Source organism: Ahaetulla prasina, chromosome 4 (genome assembly GCF_028640845.1).
Source record: "Ahaetulla prasina isolate Xishuangbanna chromosome 4, ASM2864084v1, whole genome shotgun sequence".
NCBI classification, from domain to species: Eukaryota; Metazoa; Chordata; class Lepidosauria; order Squamata; family Colubridae; genus Ahaetulla; species Ahaetulla prasina.
The window spans coordinates 143140776-143160414 of record NC_080542.1 but is presented as its reverse complement, the minus strand read 5'-3'; the positions used below and the strand labels follow the sequence as shown (position 1 = coordinate 143160414).

At 39.4% G+C, this 19639-nt stretch overlaps 1 protein-coding gene across 1 annotated transcript in view; it reads right to left on the bottom strand.

The window, feature by feature from the left end:
* Window positions 1-19639, bottom strand: part of TTC21A (tetratricopeptide repeat domain 21A) — a 56293-nt gene that overhangs the window by 35577 nt on the left and 1077 nt on the right. Inside the window, exons 2-11 of the mRNA XM_058184048.1 lie at window positions 18079-18208; window positions 16975-17088; window positions 14282-14448; window positions 12647-12769; window positions 10612-10769; window positions 8613-8697; window positions 7664-7762; window positions 7231-7426; window positions 3428-3525; window positions 1539-1739 (exon numbers count right to left, since the gene is read on the bottom strand). Of these exons, the coding sequence (XP_058040031.1) occupies window positions 1539-1739; window positions 3428-3525; window positions 7231-7426; window positions 7664-7762; window positions 8613-8697; window positions 10612-10769; window positions 12647-12769; window positions 14282-14448; window positions 16975-17088; window positions 18079-18208 (1371 nt within the window). The remainder of the gene's footprint in view (window positions 1-1538; window positions 1740-3427; window positions 3526-7230; window positions 7427-7663; window positions 7763-8612; window positions 8698-10611; window positions 10770-12646; window positions 12770-14281; window positions 14449-16974; window positions 17089-18078; window positions 18209-19639) is intronic.

The following is a 19639-nucleotide window of genomic DNA, read 5'->3' as shown; positions in this document are numbered from 1 at the left end:
TAAAAACCGGTAAAACCCCCATTAAAATTTAGCTAAAACATTTTATTCTTAGGCTAGTCCCGCACGCTGAAATAATAGTCTTCAGTTCACGTCTGAAGGTCCGGAGGTCGGGGAGTTGTCGTAATCCCGGAGGAAGCTCGTTCCACAGGGCTGGTGCCGCCACAGAGAAGGCCCTCCCCCTGGGGGTTTGGCGGCCATCTCCAAGAGGGCCATCCACCAAGTACGCTTGGTGCGCCAGTTGCGCCCCTTCCTTGACCGGGATGCCTTATGCACAGTCACTCATGCCCTTGTCACTTCCCGCTTGGACTATTGCAATGCTCTCTACATGGGGCTGCCCTTGAAGTGCACCCGGAGGCTGCAGCTAGTCCAGAATGCAGCTGCGCGGGTAATAGTGGGAGCAACTTGTTGCTCCCATGTAACACCAATCCTGCGCAGTTTGCACTGGCTTCCTGTGGTCTTTCGGGTGCGCTTCAAGATTCTGGTTACCACCTTTAAAGCGCTCCATGGCTTAGGACCCGGGTACTTACGGGACCGCCTGCTGTTACCTTTTGCCTCCCACCGACCCGTACGCTCACACAGAGAGGGCCTTCTCAGGGTGCCGTCCGCCAAGCAATGTCGGTTGGCGGCCCCCAGGGGAAGGGCCTTCTCTGTTGGAGCTCCTACGCTTTGGAATGAACTTCCCCCTGGTTTACGTCAAGTGCCTGACCTTCGGACTTTTCGCCGTGAGCTGAAAATGCACCTATTTATTCAAGCGGGACTGGATTAAAATTTTATTGGGGTTATTTATATTTTAAGATTTTAAATTGTTTTAAATTTTCGGCCACATTATAATATGTTTTCTTTTAATTTCTTTTAATCTGTATATAGTGTATTTTTACTTGGCTGTACACCGCCCTGAGTCCTTCGGGAGAAGGGCGGTATAAAAATCGAAATAAATAAATAAATAAATAAATAAATACTCTCCGTTCATTTTTGAGAAACTATTTGACACATGGGACCCAGAGCTTTCTCGGTGCCAATACAGGTAGTCCTTGACTTACACCACAACTGAGCCCAAAATTTATGTTGCTAAGTGAACATTTGTTAAGTGAGTTTTGCCCCATTTTATTACCTTTCTTGCCACAGTCGTTAAATGAATCATTGCAGTTGTTCAGTTAGTAACATGGTTGTTAAGTAAATCTGGGTTCTCCATTGCTGGTCAGAAGGTCGCAAAAGGGGATCACGTGATCCTGGGACACTGCAACTGCCATAAATATGAGTCAGTTGCCAAGCGTCTGAATTTTGATCCCATGATCATGAGGATGATGGTTATAAGTGTAAAAAATAGTAATAAGTCACTTTTTTCAGTGATGTTGTAACTTTTGAGCAGTCACTAAATGAACTGTTGTAAGTTGAGGACTACCGGTAATTGAGAATGGGGTGGAGTGATAAGGTAACTTAAATTTTGGCAGGCTTAAAAGCTAACCTACATTCATCTCAAAGGCTGCTCATTCCTTCCCAAATGCTGTATTGCTTAAGTAAGAAAGGCAGTTTTCTACCTGTTTGGGACAAAAGGTCAAATATTCTTTCACAATTTCAATCAAAAACATGGGGTTGAGCTTTTCATAATATTCAATACTCAAAGGAAGACCATGCAAAGCAGAAAAATGAAGTTCTGCGGCTTCGTTGAGAAAGGCACCAGCAATCTGTTCAGTCTTATTTTTCCTTGAAGCAATAACAGCCTGCAGATAAGCTAGAACCTGGAAGAGAGAGAGTGCTTTAAAAATGAAGTTAATATCCATGAAATTCAGTGCAAATTATATATAAACTAGATTGTAAATAGAGAGGAGTGCAGGATTATTTTTTTCCTTCGCTTTCATGTGTGAACTCTACTTATCTTTCTCTAGCTGGTTGGATGTTAAATGCTGCATGTAAATACAAGTAGTCTTCGCTTCATGACTACAATTCAGCCCAAAATTTATGTTGTTAAGTGAGAATTTTATGACCTTTCGTCCCACAGTTGTTAAGTTAATTAAATGAATTGGTTATTAAATGAATCTGATTTCCCCATCGACTTTGCTTGTCAGAAGGTCACAAAAGGGGATCACATAACCCAGGAATACTGCAACTGTCACAAATATGAGTTAGTTGCCAAGCGTCTGAATTTTGATCACATGATCATGGGGATACTGCAAAGGTTGTAACTGTGGAAAACAATCATAAGTCACTTTTTCCAGTGCTGTTGTAACTTCGAACGATCACTAAATGAACTGTTGTAAGTTGAGGACTACCTGTACTAAGCAAATCCATGTGGTTTTGATGTAAGGTTTACTCTAATGAATAAATAAAAACATTAAATAACTAATTTTAATCATAATCCTTAAACTAAATACCAACAAGGCCCAACTGATTCTTGAGACACACTAAGTAGTCCTAGTTTCTTTGAAGAGGTTACAAAGGAGAGGATCAGGGAGAAAAATATGTAAAATTCTCCTGATCCAGCTGATCATTCTGAATAAAATAAGCAGCATGGGGAGAACAAGCAAATCTACAGGTCTTTCCAGATAAAAATCCTTATTTTACACCAGATAATTATGCATATGGAATTATTCCATGGTATTTTCCGATGAAATAACATCAGTATATCAATTAACAATATAAATTCTGCAAAATTATATTTGAAAGCATTATTTATGTAGCAGTAGGAATACTATGTTATTTATAGTAAAATAGATACTCTACCAATTCGACAGTAGCAGAGAATACTTTCATCGTCAAATGCAGTGAGTGGTTACATTTCTCATAACACATTAGACACTAAAGGAGAAGTAAACTTCCCATGAAGAAAATCAGAATAAGTATTGGTAGTAATCAGACCATTCTGGGCACTGTCATTTAAGGCATAACCCATTTCGGCAACCTAATCTGCCAAGGCAAGCAGATATTTTACCAGTAATGTGAGTTACATGGAACTATTCTGTAACTGTACATGTGATCTTTTCCATGTAACACTTTAGAAGCATGAAACATCACCACACAATCAGGAGCTGCTATCTGCCATGTGGAGAGATGGTCTGGATTAGGAGGGAGTTGATGAATGGTCCAGTAGCTTTTTAAAAACAAGGCTCATCTCACAGCCATAGTTTTGGAGTTTACAAACTCAAATTAGGCAATTTAAGCCCAGTGTGAATCCTCTAACCTGGAATTTGGATCATTTATGTACATGATAGAGCACTAATTGCCATTTCATAGTCTGTACAACAGATTCCTTGGTAATGACGAAAGCATCCTATAGCATCACCCAGCCTTACTAATTGGCCTCCAATTGTTCTCATGACCATTATTTCAGCATGATGTCAAATGGAAGTGATTCTAGGAGTGACTAATGGGGATCCTACCAAGAAAACAAGTAAAATAAGTAATCAAAGAAAATAAAGAGTATTCTAACTGAAGATTTTCCAATTGACTGTTGAACTTCTTTCAGGAACTCTAATTGTTGTTCAGCTTCTTCTAGCTTTCCTCCGAGCACTTGGCACCATATAATCCCTGTAATGAACATATATGATAAAATATATTCTTAATAACTGTCACGGTCTTGTTATTGTAAAAAAGCAGATAAACAACTGATCAATGCAAAGGTATCATAAAAGAGGAGCTGTGGAAGTTCCTTATCATCATATTTCAATTTAATTGCAATATTTTCTCTCTTTGGATCTTTTCCCTATTAGAGATTCAAATATATTCAGGATGGCAATAAACCACCCATATAAATCAAATGGTGGAGTAACCACTTTTGTTGACAAAATATTTACAAATGAAATTATGCAAGTTATTATTATTTATAGTGAATTTATTAAACAGATTTTGGGGTTGTTTGTTCCACTACCCCTTTCTCCATAAGTTTATTTTGGCTCAGCTATCTTTAGACAGACAGAGACTTGACAGTTGCTCTTCCATCTGTTGATTTTGGCTCTTCTCTTCTGTCCTCTCCCCCTCCTCCCCTCTCTTCTCCTCTCCTCAACCAAAGGATGCCAAGCAGCTTCATTTCTCTCTGAAGTCTTCTAATTTTGCTCTTTGAATGAATTTGTCTTCCACTATCCTGCCATATCCAGCATTTCATTGTATGAACAGCCCCCCTGATTTGTGACCTTATTCAGGGGCAGTCCGCGGACCTCATGGGCATCACGGAAACCTGGTTGGGCACGGAGGGGGGGGGTTCCCCTCGTTGAGTTGTGCCCTCCGGGTTTCCGAGCATTTCATCAACCGAGAGCCCAAGGTAGGGGTGGCGGGGTGGCGGTTGTTATTAGGGGAGGTCTAGAACCGAGGGAGTCCACTGTACCTCAGATAGCCGGTTGTGAATCCCTCCTTGTGAAGTGGGGCCATAGGAATCAGATGGGCTTGTTGATCACGTACCTGGCTCCTTGCTGCATGACTACAGCCCTGCCCGAGTTGTTGGAGGTGCTTGCCGGAGTGGTGGTTGAGACTCCCAGACTTATGGTCATGGGGGATTTCAACCTGCCATCGACCGGCTTGTCATCGACGACAGCCCGGGAGTTCCAGGCCTCCATGACGGCCTTGGACCTGATTCAAGTAATTGATGGCCCTACGCACATGGGGGGAGGCACACTGGACTTGATTTATATCTCTAGTCAGTGGCTAAATGATCTGGAATTAAGAGATTTAGTAACAGAACCTGTGTCATAGTCAGATCATTTTCTCCTTCGCCTGGACTTTCGGACCGTCACCCACCATCACAGGGAGACGGAGCCAATGCGTTGGTTCCGTCCCAGGCGCCTGATGGACCCTGAGCAGTTCCTGATGGAGCTTGGGCTGTTCCCTGAGGATCTGGCCCACGGCATGGCTGAAGAACTAGTCGTGGCCTGGGAACAGGCCGTGGCTGGGGCTTTGGACCGTGTCACGCCTTTGCGGCCTCTGACCCGGCGTAGGTCTCAACCGTCCCCTTGGTTTTCCGAGGAGCTGAGGGAGATGAAACGCCGGCGAAGACGCCTAGAGAGTGCCTGGAGGTCCAGCCATTCCGAAGCTGACCGGACACTAGTTAGGTCTTACTCTAAGGCCTACTTAGTGGCAATAAGGGAGGCGAGGCGTTCTTACGTTTCCACCCTCATTGCGTTGGCAGATAACTACCCGGCCGCCCTGTTTCGGGTGACCCGCTCTCTCCTTCATCAGGAGGTGCGGGATGACCCCTTACAGGGATGTGCCGAGGAGTTTAGTGGTTATCTATACGATAAAATCGTTCAGCTCTGGGATGGTTTGGACCAAAATTGGGATGATCTAGGTGAGAGGATAGAGACGCATCTTGTCGAGATTGTTTGGGATGAGTTTGACCCTGTGGCTCTTGAGGACGTGGACAGGTTGTTGGGAAGACTGCATGCCACCACGTGTTTATTGGACCCGTGCCCTTCCTGGTTGGTGCTGGCCACACAGGAGGTGACACGCGGCTGGCTCCGGGGGATTATCAATGCTTCTTTGCAGGAGGGGGTCTTTTCTGCCGCCTTGAAAGAGGCGGTGGTGAGACCCCTCCTCAAGAAGCCTTCCCTGGACCCAGCTATTTTGGGAAATTATCGTCCAGTCTCCAACCTTCGCTTTGTTGCGAAGGTTGTAGAGAGTGTGGTGGCTCGGCAGTTACCCCAATACCTGGATGAAGCTGTTTATCTAGACCCGTTCCAGTCCGGCTTCCGGCCCGGATATAGTACGGAGACAGCTTTGGTCGCGTTGGTGGATGATCTCTGGAGGGCCAGAGACAGGGGTTGTTCCTCTGCCCTGGTCCTATTAGATCTCTCAGCGGTTTTTGATACCATCGACCATGGTATCTTGCTGCACCGGTTGGAAGGGTTGGGAGTGGGAGGCACCGTTTATCGGTGGTTCTCCTTCTATCTCTCTGATCGGTCGCAGACGGTGTTGACAGGGGGGCAGAGATCGACTGCGAGGCGTCTCACTTGTGGGGTGCCGCAGGGGTCGATTCTCTCGCCTCTCCTGTTCAACATCTATATGAAGCCGCTGGGTGAGATCATCAGTGGCTTTGGGGTGAGATACCAACTGTACGCTGATGACATGCAGCTGTACTTTTCCACCCCAGGCCACCTCAACGAAGCTGTTGAAGTGCTGTCCCGGTGCTTGGAAGCCGTACGGGTCTGGATGGGGAGAAACAGGCTCAAGCTCAATCCCTCCAAGACGGAGTGGCTGTGGATGCCGGCAACCCGGTACAGTCAGTTGCAGTTGCGGCTGACTGTTGGGGGCGAGTCATTGGCCCCAGTGGAAAGGGTGCGCAACTTGGGTGTTCTCCTGGATGAATGGCTGTCGTTTGAAGATCATTTGACGGCCGTCTCCAGGAGAGCTTTTCACCAGGTTCGCCTGGTTCGCCAGTTGCGCCCCTTCCTTGACCGGGATGCCTTATGCACGGTCACTCATGCTCTCATTACCTCTCGCTTGGATTGTTGCAATGCTCTCTACATGGGGCTCCCCTTAAAGTGCAGTCGGAGGCTTCAGTTAGTCCAGAATGCAGCTGCGCGGGTTATAGAAGGAGCCGCACGCGGCGCCCGTGTAACACCAGTCCTGCGCAGATTGCACTGGCTGCATGTGGCCTTTCGGGTGCACTTTAAGGTGTTAGTTACTACCTTTAAAGCGCTCCATGGCTTAGGGCCTGGGTACTTACGGGACCGCCTGCTGTTACCTCATGCCTCCCACCAACCCGTACGCACACAGAGAGGGACTTCTCAGGGTGCCGTCCGCCAGACAATGCCGGCTGGCGGCCCCCAGGGGAAGAGCCTTCTCTGTGGGGGCTCCTACTCTCTGGAACAAACTTCCCCCTGGCTTGCGCCAATTGCCTGAACTTTGGACCTTTCGCTGCGAGCTGAAGACGTATTTATTTACTCGCGCGGGGTTGGCTTAAATTTTAAATTTTAAAAAAAATTTTAAATTTTAAATTTTTTGGATGTATTTTAATGGGGTTTTAGATTTGAATATGTTTTAAATTTCGGTTAATTTTATAATAAGTTTTTTAAATTGTTTATTTTAATTGTATTCTGTTATTGTTTTTATTCCAGCTGTACACCGCCCTGAGTCCTTTGGGAGAAGGGCGGTATAAAAATCTAATAAATAATAATAATAATAATAATACTCTCTGTCTCAGCTTTCACTGCTCCAAACAACAGCTAAAGAAATACCAGTCATACCCAAATGTTCAGTACTACTTAAAATGTGCCCCAAGTAGAGGCATTATAAATAGCCCACCTGTCAATGAATCTACAGTATTTTCATCCAAATCTATGGCTTTTCTGTACCACACAGAGGCTTCCTTCCACTTTCCTTGAAGGATTAGCTGATATCCTAGTTCATTTGCAAAACGTGCATCGGTAGATAGGAGCTTGCTACATGTAGTTTTAATGAAGTCATACACTTCCTGAAGGATATCTTGATTTTTCCCAGACTAAAAATAAGACAGTTCCAAGAAAGTTAGTGCACACACTCACACACATACACATGTATAAACAGAAACAAGGAATATGAGCTATCTTTTTTAGAACATATCTAATGCACAAAGTAGCTGTAACTCAGATTTTTCTTTGCATCACTAATATTTTGATTAGAAACAAGGTGAGAAACAGAAACAAATTAAATTTAGGAAGATAGGCAAAATTAAATATTAAGATTAATAGGGTTTTACCAGTCTAGTGATCACCAGCATTTTTTGAAAGTGAAATTCTGGTCTTTGAGGCTCTTTCATATCCAAAGCAACAATATATTCTCTAAGCAGATGTAATGCCTACATTCAAAATATTAATATTATTTTATGATCAGGCACAATGATTTGTTACATTGAATCACATAAGAAAACTCTCATGATCAAGATCACTAACCACCTATATGATTGTAACCTTTATCTATTTATTTAATTATATTTATCTCTTCTAGAATTTCAAGATAATATGCCCTCCTCCAGTTTAATCACATGCATAGACCTGAGAGATAGATTCATCACGAGTGACAATGATCAGTTTCAAATCATTTTGTGGGTTTCCAGAGTGTAGACTTGAACATCAGATCTTCTAGTCCAATTTCCTAACACTAAGCCCTAAATACTATACTACAGTTACATTCACATGTTCCCTTCTATGGATCAGAAATTTGTTTTTATTAAGTTCAGATACCATAGGATACATTTTGAGGGGTCAATGAAAATTCATCATGGGCAACTTGCCACGGCCAAGTCCCATGGGACAACTTTCTGCGGGACAAGAGCTACACTAATATCAAATAATATTTATTCTATTGGTGGAATAGAATGATATTTTATTTTAAATAATTAAATTGAATTGAAAAAAAAAAGAATTGTTAAATTGTCTTGTAGCAAGTTGTCCCATGACAAGTTGCCTGTGGTGAGTTAGCTGCGGTGAATTGGCCAAGGCGAGTTGGCCTTAGCAAGTTGTCCCATTCTGAGTTATATTGCAAACTCTTTGTGACATGTTTCTATCTAGGTAGTAAAGTATATTCCCAAATTGTTAACAGTGCAGAACATGATATACTTCACTATGGATAAAGACTATAATGCTGATTTAACTAAAGGAACTATGAAATCAGAGCCCACACTCTTACATTACTAATATAATACTCACCATGCTTTTATTGCCAGTGGCAGCAAGATGATTTATCAACATGTATTGGAGTCCATCTATATCATTTGGCTCTTTGCTTAAGATTCTAAAACAAGAATTGTTTCCAGGGAATGAGAAAGCAATATCAGATAGATTATTAATATTAAAAGAGACTAATTCTAGTCAAAAGTGACAGGTTGATACATGGTCATACTCTAGTGAAGGATGACTAAAAAAATAAATTAGAAAGGGATTGCATCATTTATAAAATACATAGAGGATGGGGAAAATTCAATAGTTTTGGGAAACTATAGAAATTCTATTTTCAAAAAAACAAAGAAAAAGCATCTCTTGAATCTATATAACATGGCCAGGAGTTTTTTTGGCTACGCTAGAAACATTCATGTTTCAGACATTGCCTCATGTTGTGGCTCCAGCCCCCCCGCCCCCCCGGGCCTGGCCCCTTGCCAGAAAGTGACTTAGAGAGTGAGGGGGAAGGGCCATCAGAGCTCCCCTCTGCAGGGGCAGCCTCTCTGGCTCAGCTCCAGGAGCCAGAGGCAGGCCAGGTGGAGGAGGTGACGAGGCCTCTGTCTCCTGTATCTCCCCCCGCCCAGGCAATGCTTCCAGACCCAGCTGTGGACAATCAGTCCTGGTTAGATTCCTGGTTTCATAGACAAGAGAGGCGGGAACCACAGAAGAAGGGGCAGAGCAGGCCTAGAAAGTGCTGAGTCACGGAGCCAAACCCCACAGGGTATAAAAGCAGGAGGTGCTGCTCTACTACTTCGTGACGGACAAACCAAACTGACTGGAGAAAACTTGAACTGAACTATTTGACTGAACATTTGGCTTGGATTGCTGTTAGCTCCTGACTTCCTGGTTGCTCCGGTAACGAGCTTCTGACACGCTGGCATCAAGGAAGATAAAGAAAACCTTGGCAGACGGTCGCTGTTTTGCTGCCAGAGCTGAAACCTGCCATGGACTAAATTGCTGGCTAATTGAGTCCGTTCACGTGTCTCCCGGACTGAGATGGGGGGACAGAACACCTCATGTCTTCTTCTTGGGTGGTAATGTTATATCTTATGATTCTTGATGAATATATTTTTTTCTTTTTATGTACACTGAGAGTATATGCACCAAAGATAAATTCCTTGTGTATCCAATCATACTTGGCTAATAAAGAATTCTATCTATCTATCTATCTATCTATCTATCTATCTATCTATCTATCCATCCATCCATCCATCCATCCATCCATCCATCCATCCATCCAGTATATCTGTATGAATCTATTCTAATTCTATCTGGTTAAAAATTATGCTGGAATGGGATATTAGTTTATTTATTTATTTTGCAGAGCTAAATAGAGCTGATAGAACTTCAGATAGCTGGGCAAAATGGTTCTTCAGATTATCAAGAAGCCAAAACATAAAACCTAGCAACTTTTAAAAAACAAACAGTAATTTATAGAATGGTTAACTAATGCAAGGTTTGTGCCCCTATATGCTCCAAGGCACAGAAAAGTTAGCTTCATTGGATTAATTAAAAGTTAGATGGGAACCTGACTGTGTTCTAACTTGAAAAACGTATGAAATTGTCTTTCTATTCCATTTTTATTGCATAGGCAATTTAGCAAGGACCTTTAAAACACCCCATGTAACGCAATTAAATATCATACAATCCTAACAGAGACAGGAGCAGCAATAGAAGCCAAACAATAGAATCTTATCACTGTCAATTGATTGGACTAAGGCAGCTTCTGCCTGAGGACTTTTTCAGTATGATAAACGTACATGATAGCAAAGTAAAATATTTGCCTTTTGGAGGCAGATATTTCAGTAGGAACCATTTTGAAGATTTAAAAGCAAAAAAGCATTATTGAAGCAAAGAAACAAATGTGTTAGAGATTCCTTACAAATACAGGACAGGTAGAGGAAAGCGACTTCATAAGGCAGCAACCCAAACATTTTAAAATTGAAGGAATTTCCATCAATCTTTTCTTTTTTTGGCAATAAACTCCTACCGTTTACTTTCTTCCATAGTTTGCTCCCAGTCTTGCATTGCTAGATGTAGTTTCATCTTAATAACAAGGGCTGGAACGAAGAAAGGAAAAGTGACCACTAACTGACTAATTATTTCCAGAGCCCCTGAATAATTCTGATGCACCATGAAATATTTGGCCTATAAAGACAGAAAAATCAGATGGGATAAGGGGGAGTGGGAAAGTCCATTATTTGTAAAAGACATTTAAGTAACTTTGTGTTGTTATCTTAACCATCTATATTTGATAAATAAATTGTCTTAAATTCAATATAGATTTGGCATTTAATTGGGAGCTGCCCAGTTGGTACTAAGATGGGCAGCTATATAAATGTTTTAAATAAATAACACTAGACTTATATACCACTCCACAGTGCTTTTATAGCCCTCTCTAATCTGCACATTGCCCTCCAATAATTTGGACCCTCCTTTTACCGACCTTGGAAGGACAGAAGGCTGAGTCAACCCTGAGCCCTCTCAGAATCAAACTCCTGACAATTTGAGCACAGTCAGCCTGCAATACTGCATTCAAACCACTCAGTTAAATAAATACATATTTATATATTTATAAAATAATCTGTGTCATTCCAGTATGATTATTTCAATCAGTTCTATTTCTTGAAAACAAACAAAATATGAATTCTGTATTTATTAAGATGTTAACTTAGGATCTCATAACTCAGCAATATAATTTAGTGGGCCTGGACAATATGCAGCCGGCCAAGCAGCATTGTATGACTCACCAATGGTTTTTAAGAAGTAGTAAATTTAGAACTCCCACCCTACTGCTGCCGCTGCCAGCATTTCCATCACTTTGCTGGCCGCTCAACAACTTACAACCTGGATTGTTACCAACATCTGCCTATCCCAGATCCTTGGGAAGGCGTCAACAGATAAAAATGCAAAATAGTCTAAACATCTTGACTGACTATGTGACCAACCATAATAAAATGAAAAATAGAAAAGAGATATGACAAAGTGTTACATAGCCGGTACATAAAAAAAAAATTAAGAGGCACAATTAAAAGACCTGGCAGTGGCTAAGAGCAGGAAAGTTGAAGAAAGAGACCGAGGGACTAATTTTGGTTGCACAAGAACAAGCCTTAAGAACAAATGGATATAAAGCCAGGATTGAGAAGAGAGCCCTCACCTCCGACCAGTGGTGGGATTCAAAATTCTTTACTACCAGTTCTGTGGGCGTGGCTTGGTGGGCATGGCAGGGGAAGGATACTGTAAAATCTCCATTCCCACTCCACTCCAGGGGAGGGTTACTGCAAAATCCGCATTTCCTCCCGATCAGCTGGGACTCAGGAGGCAGGGAATAGAAGGGGGCGGGGCCAGTCAGAGGTGGCATTTGCTGATTCTCTGAACTACTCAAAATTTCCGCTACCAGTTCTTTAGAACTGGTCAGAACCTGCTGAAACCCACCTCTGCCTCCAACCCACTGAACTGGTTCAGAAGTATACAATTGTCAATGATATTAAAATCTGCTGAGAAATCAAGCACAAGGATGGATGTGCCACTCACAGCCCAGCTCCGACACAGATCTTTGACAAGGATGACCAAGGCTGTCTCAGTATCAAATCCTGGCCTAAAACCTGACTGAAATAGATCTAGGTAATATTTTTTTCTGCAGGATTTTCATCAGCTGCAGGCTGACCATTTTCTCGAAAACCTTCCCCAGAAAGTGAATGTTGGAGACTGACTGGTAGTTATTGAAAATTGTTGGGTTTGACGGTCATTTGAGAAGGGAGAGTACCAGTGTCTCTTTCAAGACAACAGGAAACACTGCTTCAGAGAGGCCAACACCATGATCTGGGCATAACCATGAATCACCTTCCTAGCTGCTTTTACGATTTGGGAGGGGCCTGGATCCAGTAATATTAACTTAGCTGTTCAGCTTTTTAAGCTCAACCAAAAGTATGCAGCGTATATTAGACTTTTCAACTGACAGTTCTAAGCCTTGTCATTGTATCGATACATTCCTAATAATTTGAAGATACAAAACCATAACCTACCTTTCCCATCATCCCAAATATGTCTGTATTGTCTTGAATTCCTTCCTCCAGATATTTAATAGATTTTTTAACAGAATGTTGTTTATCAGATGTAACATAGATCCATCCTTTCAAAACCTGCCCCTGCAGCAATTTTAAAAAGTGATGAACTTCTAAGAAATTTAATGAAGATTAAATATTTCATGTGTAACAGAACATAAGAACAGCAGAGTATTCTGTACATTCCATGCTTATTTTCTACGTGTTGCTTATAATACAAATAATAAAAATATTATTACAGCATTAAAGGTTTTTATACATATGTGTATAATGTTCCACTTATTTTAACCCCCTTAATATATGACTGGTGGTGTTTGAAGATGGGGCAAGCTTCAATTTGCAATTTGCAAAAAATGGGGCAAACTATTCTTCAAACATACTTACATATAACAGTATAAAGGTATTCATCATAATGCCATTCCCACTAACATGCAGATTTTGACCATCCTGGAGATACTGTTGTATTTAATCAAGAAAAAAATAGTATCCTTCTGCCACATTCCTAGAGATGTGTTCTCTTTATGATTCCCAACACTAAAACAAGGGGGGAAATGTATCTCTATTCATATGGCACACTGAGCCCAAACAATCCAACTACAGTACAATTCTGCCTGTAGTTGAAATTAGTTTTGGTTCAGTAAGTTTTGCAAATAAATAAACTATAGTTCAGTTAAGCACAGATAAATATGTCATGCTAGCACAGGACAGAATAGAACTTTGTATCTTTTTTTATTTTATTTTGTCACAACAGTATATACAATCATCAACATAAACAATAATCCATCATCAGAGAAAAAGTATATATAAGTAAAAGTAAAAGTATGCATATAATACTATAATGAAGAGAACAATAGGACAGGAACGGTAGGCACTTTTGTGCTCTTATGCACGCCCCTTATTTCTGTTTCTGTTTAGGTCATATAATGTCTATTAAAAAGATTTTCATTCAGACTGAAATAACTTAGAGCTCTGAGGAAGCTACTAGGCCCCAAATCTGGGGAATGTATTCCAGAATTATTTCAAGAAAAAATGCGAAATATCGTTCTGTGGTATTTTCTACTCAGCTAAGCCAACACTAGGGCTTCCGTCCACCTATCACTTGTGCTTTCATTTGTTCCAAGACTAATTTATGACTCTTCAAAATTTCCTTGATTTGGCCACTGTTTCCAATATCCAGAGGAAACAAAAGTTATGAGAAGTCAAAAGCCAAGGCTTCTAGATTAGCTAGCTCAAGGCTTTCATCAAGGCCCAAAACTCAGACATTTTCTAAGAGATTGCCAATATTCCACAGCTCAGAAATAAATCCTGGAGAAGAATTCAAAAACTGTATAGAAAGTATATGCCAGGAGCAAAGGTCAAAGATAAAAAAGCACTTTCTACAAGTTTTTCAATAAGCAAAGGCACCAGACAAGTACGTTCATTCTGTTCCTTACATGTACAGAAGACTAACTGCCCAATTATTGCTTCAGGAAGACTGAGGAAACATATTATGTCCTATGGGTTTACATTTTACAAAATATTAAAAATAATTAAAACCCGTTTTAAATACATTTCAGCGTTCAGGTGTGTGAAACTGCCTGCTCTAATCCTTTGTACCTCTTTCGCTCCATTAGATATTTTCAACATTTTGTCAATATACTCCTTTGCTTTATCATTCTTATTCATTAGCCACAGAAACATCCCTGAGTAATACAGTGCATTGCTTCCAGCAGTTTTCCGTGCTTCCTTCAACTTGGTTTCTAAGTCTAAAAGAGCAGCAGAATCTGAAAATAAAAAGAACAGATGACAATTATTCTTGTTTTCCACTTTATTTACTTATTTAGGAGATTTATATTGCCGCCTATTGCACAGGGCAACTCACAGCAGCTTACAAGAATATAAAAACAAAACTAATAAAAGAGAGAATCATATAATCAATTAATAAAATAATATAATAAAATAACCCCCACCCCCTGCGACAACACATCATACGAGCCATGTAATGGGCTCCATTCTGCTCTGCATTCCCCAGGCCTGCTGGCAGAACCAGATCTTTTGTGCCTTCCGGAAGAATATTAATATTAAATATTAAATTAATATTAAATTAATATTAATATTAAAGAATATTCCCGAAGCCATCACTCTGTTAAACAAATAATTCCCTCAACACTGTCAAACTATTTACTAAATCTGCACTACTATTAATCTTCTCATCTTCCCATCACCAATCTCTTTCCACTTATGACTGTATGACTGTAACTTTGTTGCTGGCAATCCTTATGATTTATATTGATATATTGACTATCAATTGTGTTGTAAATGTTGTATCTTGATGAACATATCTTTTCTTGTATGTACACTGAGAGCATATGCGCCAAGACAAATTCCTTGTGTGTCCAATCACACTTGGCCAATAAAAAATTCTATTCTATTCTATTCTATTCTATTCTATTCTATTCTATTCTATTCTATTATTAGAGTGGGGGCCATTCTAATCTATGGGGGGGATGATGTTCCAGAGAGAGGGAACTACCACAGAGAAGGCCCTTATTCTGGGTCCCACCAGGTATATCTTCCTGGAGGATGGGATCGCAACATTTGTTGCCTCCCTGCTGTGCTGGGTTGGGTAGATGTGACTGGCAAAAGATGGTCCCTCAGATAACCACTTGTTTTATTTTCATATAATATATGAAGTAATTCAAAAGGAAGTAAAAAATAGCAGCCAAGAAACCACTAACAATGAAAAAAAGACCTTACATTAGTCAACTAACTCAAAATAGTAAAGAAAACCTTTACTAATCAATATTTTTTTCAAAACAAACTTTTCAAAATTAATTTATGTAAATCTTGCGTATGCATCAAAAGATCATTTGGAAAGAGCAGCAGTATAGAGTTCCAAATGGAAGGGAAAAAATATATCCAATCCTGGTTCAAACAAAATAACAGAGAGATTGAAGTTACGTTAGGAAGAGAAAACATAGAGTGAGAAGTCTTACAGTCTTGGAATACTTAGAATTACTGCAATGTGCCTTCTTTCATGTAGCACTCTGTTGTAGAAATCATATTATTTTTAAACAATGAAAAAGGCTAGATAGGTATATGTTTAGTTTTATATATTATATGTACTCAGTAAAGTATATCCAAATGAGTACTGTCCACATAGCAGTATTCATGCGATATAAGCCAAACCCTAATAAAGTTGTTAAAAACTGAGACAGTTACGATATTGCAATTGACATGCTTGAATATTTGTGGATATCATATATTCTGAGAACAGAAGTCAACATTGTTTGACATTTTATAACTGTAGGTCTCTCTCTAAAAAACAAATCACTATGCAGCGTATCTATTCCAGGAAACAAAATCATTGTGAATATTATTGCGTTTTTTCCCCTTCAATTTTATTTAAAATTTAAAATATTGGGAAAATATGAAAGGTCAGTTATGACAGGAAGCCTGGCAGGCATCAAAATAAGTATTTGCAGGTATATTAACACCCATAGATGCCACCCTGGGGACACTGGCAACAAAGTGTAGGTTAGAAATAAATAGTATTGCAGGTATTAACATGGTTTCTCAATAGAAGGTTTGCTTGAAATGAACGACTCCATCTCATTCTGGATTATTGTTGTTCAGTTGCTCCTGATTGTTTGTGACTGTGGGTATTGTTTTATTAGGATTGTCTTTCAATAACATCTTCCCTGAGTTCCTATAAATTCATTCTTATATCATTAGTGACAATATTTAGTTACTTTCTTCTCTTGGTCAGCTTTTTACTTACCTTTGATTTATCAAGCCATTGTACAATTAATTGATTTGCAGATATTTTTGGTAACATTCTTGCACTAACTCTTCTTTATATTTTCCTTGGCTTTTTTGACATAAAAAATTTCCTTCATGTTTGTAATGTTCTTAAATTATTCTTCAATTTGATCTTTACCTTCAATTTCTTGTACTTTTTATTTAAAACTAACTGCTATCACATCTTATTTTTCCTCTGAAACTCAATATTTATTTGGCCAAGTTTTCTTCAGTCTTTCTGGCTTTCCAGCTGAAGCTATTTTCCCTTTGCATGGTTTAGCATTATAAATAGAGGGATCAAAAAGGAAGAAAAAAAGAAAGAAAGAAAGAAAGAAAGAAAGAAAGAAAGAAAGAAAGAAAGAAAGAAAGAAAGAAAGAAAGAAGTCTTCCTTATCATCTGACTGACTGACTCATCTGACTGACTGACTGACTGACTGCAAGATTGCAAGACAGGTCCTGAAAATATGCTATAGTTTTCATTTTAAACAATTTGTGGGATAATAACTCACCAACATTTTCACATCTTTTGTGAGCATAAATGAGACCTAGAAGGCAGCATAAGGAAACATCAGCATGTCGTTTCTGGGCATTTTCGAGCAGTGAGATGCCTTCTTGGATTCGGCCTGTAAAGGTCCAAAACAATGAATTTAGTTTTTAATAGATTTTACTTGGAAATTACCATAAACATAATTACTTTGGAGGGCAAAGCTAAACCTATAGCCAGTAAATTCATGGATGGAAACCAATCAAGGAGAGAACCAACCTGGAACTAAAGGGAAATGGAACAGAAGTTGCCTTCAGAAGTTGTGGGAGCTCCATCACTGGAGGCTTTTAAGAAGAGACTGGACAGCAACTTGTCTGAAATGGTATAGGGTCTTGAGCAGGGAGTTGGACTAGAAGACCTCCAAAGTCCCTTCCAACTCTGTTATTCATTAAAGTCTATAAACATAATTATTTTAGAGACCAAAGCTAATCCTGTAGCTAATACAATTCATGCAAAATCAGCTCTGCAAATAGAGCCTTGATTATTACGCTTGGGTGGAAATAACCTAATATTGTTTTCCAATCCTTGGTATTGTATATTTTGTTTTTGTTGTTTTTCTCATGATTTATTAATGTATAGATCTGATACATTTATTTTGCTAATTTGGCTTTTAGTTTTTTGGAATTTGGTGTACTTTTAATGTATTTATTAGTTTATTCTTGTTGCTTTAAGACATTTCAGGATCATTTGATTTCATTTTATCTTTTAAACTACTTACTTGCTCAAATTAATTTTGATTTGCTGAATTGCTCTATCAAGTTATACCACCCATCAGTTTTTAAACCAAGCAGATTTTGTTCTAGCTTTTCAATTTCCAGTTTTAGTTCAGAGATCTCTAATTTGCATAGAGAATGGCAGATTGCGAATATAAATTAATCATCATTTCTAAACTGCACAAAGTTTTCAACACTCCTGCCTGAGCAGGGGGTTGGACTAGAAGACCTCCAAGGTCCCTTCCAACTCTGTTATTATGTTAGGTTATTTATTTCCAACTTCTGTTCCAGAAACAATCCTACAGTATTTGCTAAGTACGACTAATTTATTTTAAATAATCATTTTTACTAATTACCCAGAAGTAAGGTTCCAAGACCCTTGAAAAATAGCAGCACTGGATCATGAGCATGTTTGGACAGTTCAATGTTGGTTGCTTGAATAACATGGTTGAAGTATTTTTCCTGAGCATAGTATAGAATTCTAGCCTTGAGATGAAAAAAAAAAGAGTTGAAAAATTATTTTGGTTCTGTTCACTACATTAAGAGAAATACATATGAAAGCAGAGAAATTTGGATCTGCTATCTAACTCAGCATTTAAAAGAAATCCTCACTACATCTACCAAGGAGTAACGGTATAAACTGTTCTATAAACATGTTGCTAGATATTTATGTTTGTCATAAAAAGTACCAGAGATTAATTTCTACACACCAGCGACAAGTATCATGCTGATCAAAAATGTCATTGATCCGTATCCTTTTACTTGGAAATTTGAGCTGGCTATAAAACTAAGGTAGGATAAAACATGTTTCAAGTTGAGCTTGACTCTTTGTAACTTCATGGATATCTCATAGAAACATAGAAAACTGATGGGAAACCCCTCCCCAACTCAATAGTCCAGGGGTCCCCAACCCCAATCCTGGTCTGTGAACTGGCACTGGACTGTGGCATGCCAGAAACCAGGCTGCACAAACAAGTGAAGTCTATCTGCAGGATGCAGGCAGCACATGAAATTATGGCCCCTCTGGTCCCTTCCACAGAACTGGTCCCTGGTGGCAAAAGGTTCGGGGCCACTGCAGTAATCCATTGAATCTGCCCTTTGAATTTTTTTTTGTTTTCCTTTTAATATATTATTAATTTTTATTATTAATTTTTATTTATTTTTATCAGATGGTAGATGGGTGTTTATTCTAAGCATATTCAAACTCAGTTTAAATTGAAACTTAAACTTAACTGCCACAGGGCTTTTAGGGCAAGCCTTTGAAAGTTGGTTTAGATTACTTTCTTTTGTGATTTTTAAAAAATCACAAAAAGAAAGTAAGTTCCTTGGTGGTCTCCCATCTAAATATTAATCTGATCTGACCTTATTATATTTTTGAGATCAACCAAAATTATCTAGGTCATACTTCCTGCAGTAATAAATAAATCCAAATCTAGGATTTCATAGTTAGAATATGAATAACACAAGAACCAAATAAAGTTTTCTTCAAACTAAACAACTCTGGTACAGGTAGCCTCGGTTTACAACCACAATTAAGCCCAAAAGTTATGTTACGTTTGCAAGACAGTTGTTAAGTGAGTTTTGCCATTTTACAATCTTTCTTGCCACAGTTGTTAAGTTAGTAACGTGGTTGTTAAATCAATCTGGCTTCCCCCATTGGCTTTGCTTGTCAGAAATGGTCGCAAATAGTCAATCAAAATCCCCAAATCTTCAATCAAAAACTGTCTACTATTGACCTCACCTCTTCCCTAAGAGGTCCGTAAGGGGCGTGCATAAGAGCACAAGAGTGCTTACCGTTCCTGTCCTATTGTTTCTTTTCTTTATATTCAATTAATTAATTAATTTATTTATTTATTTTATTTATTTATTTATTTATTATTCGAATTTATATACCGCCCTATCTCCCAAAGGACTCAG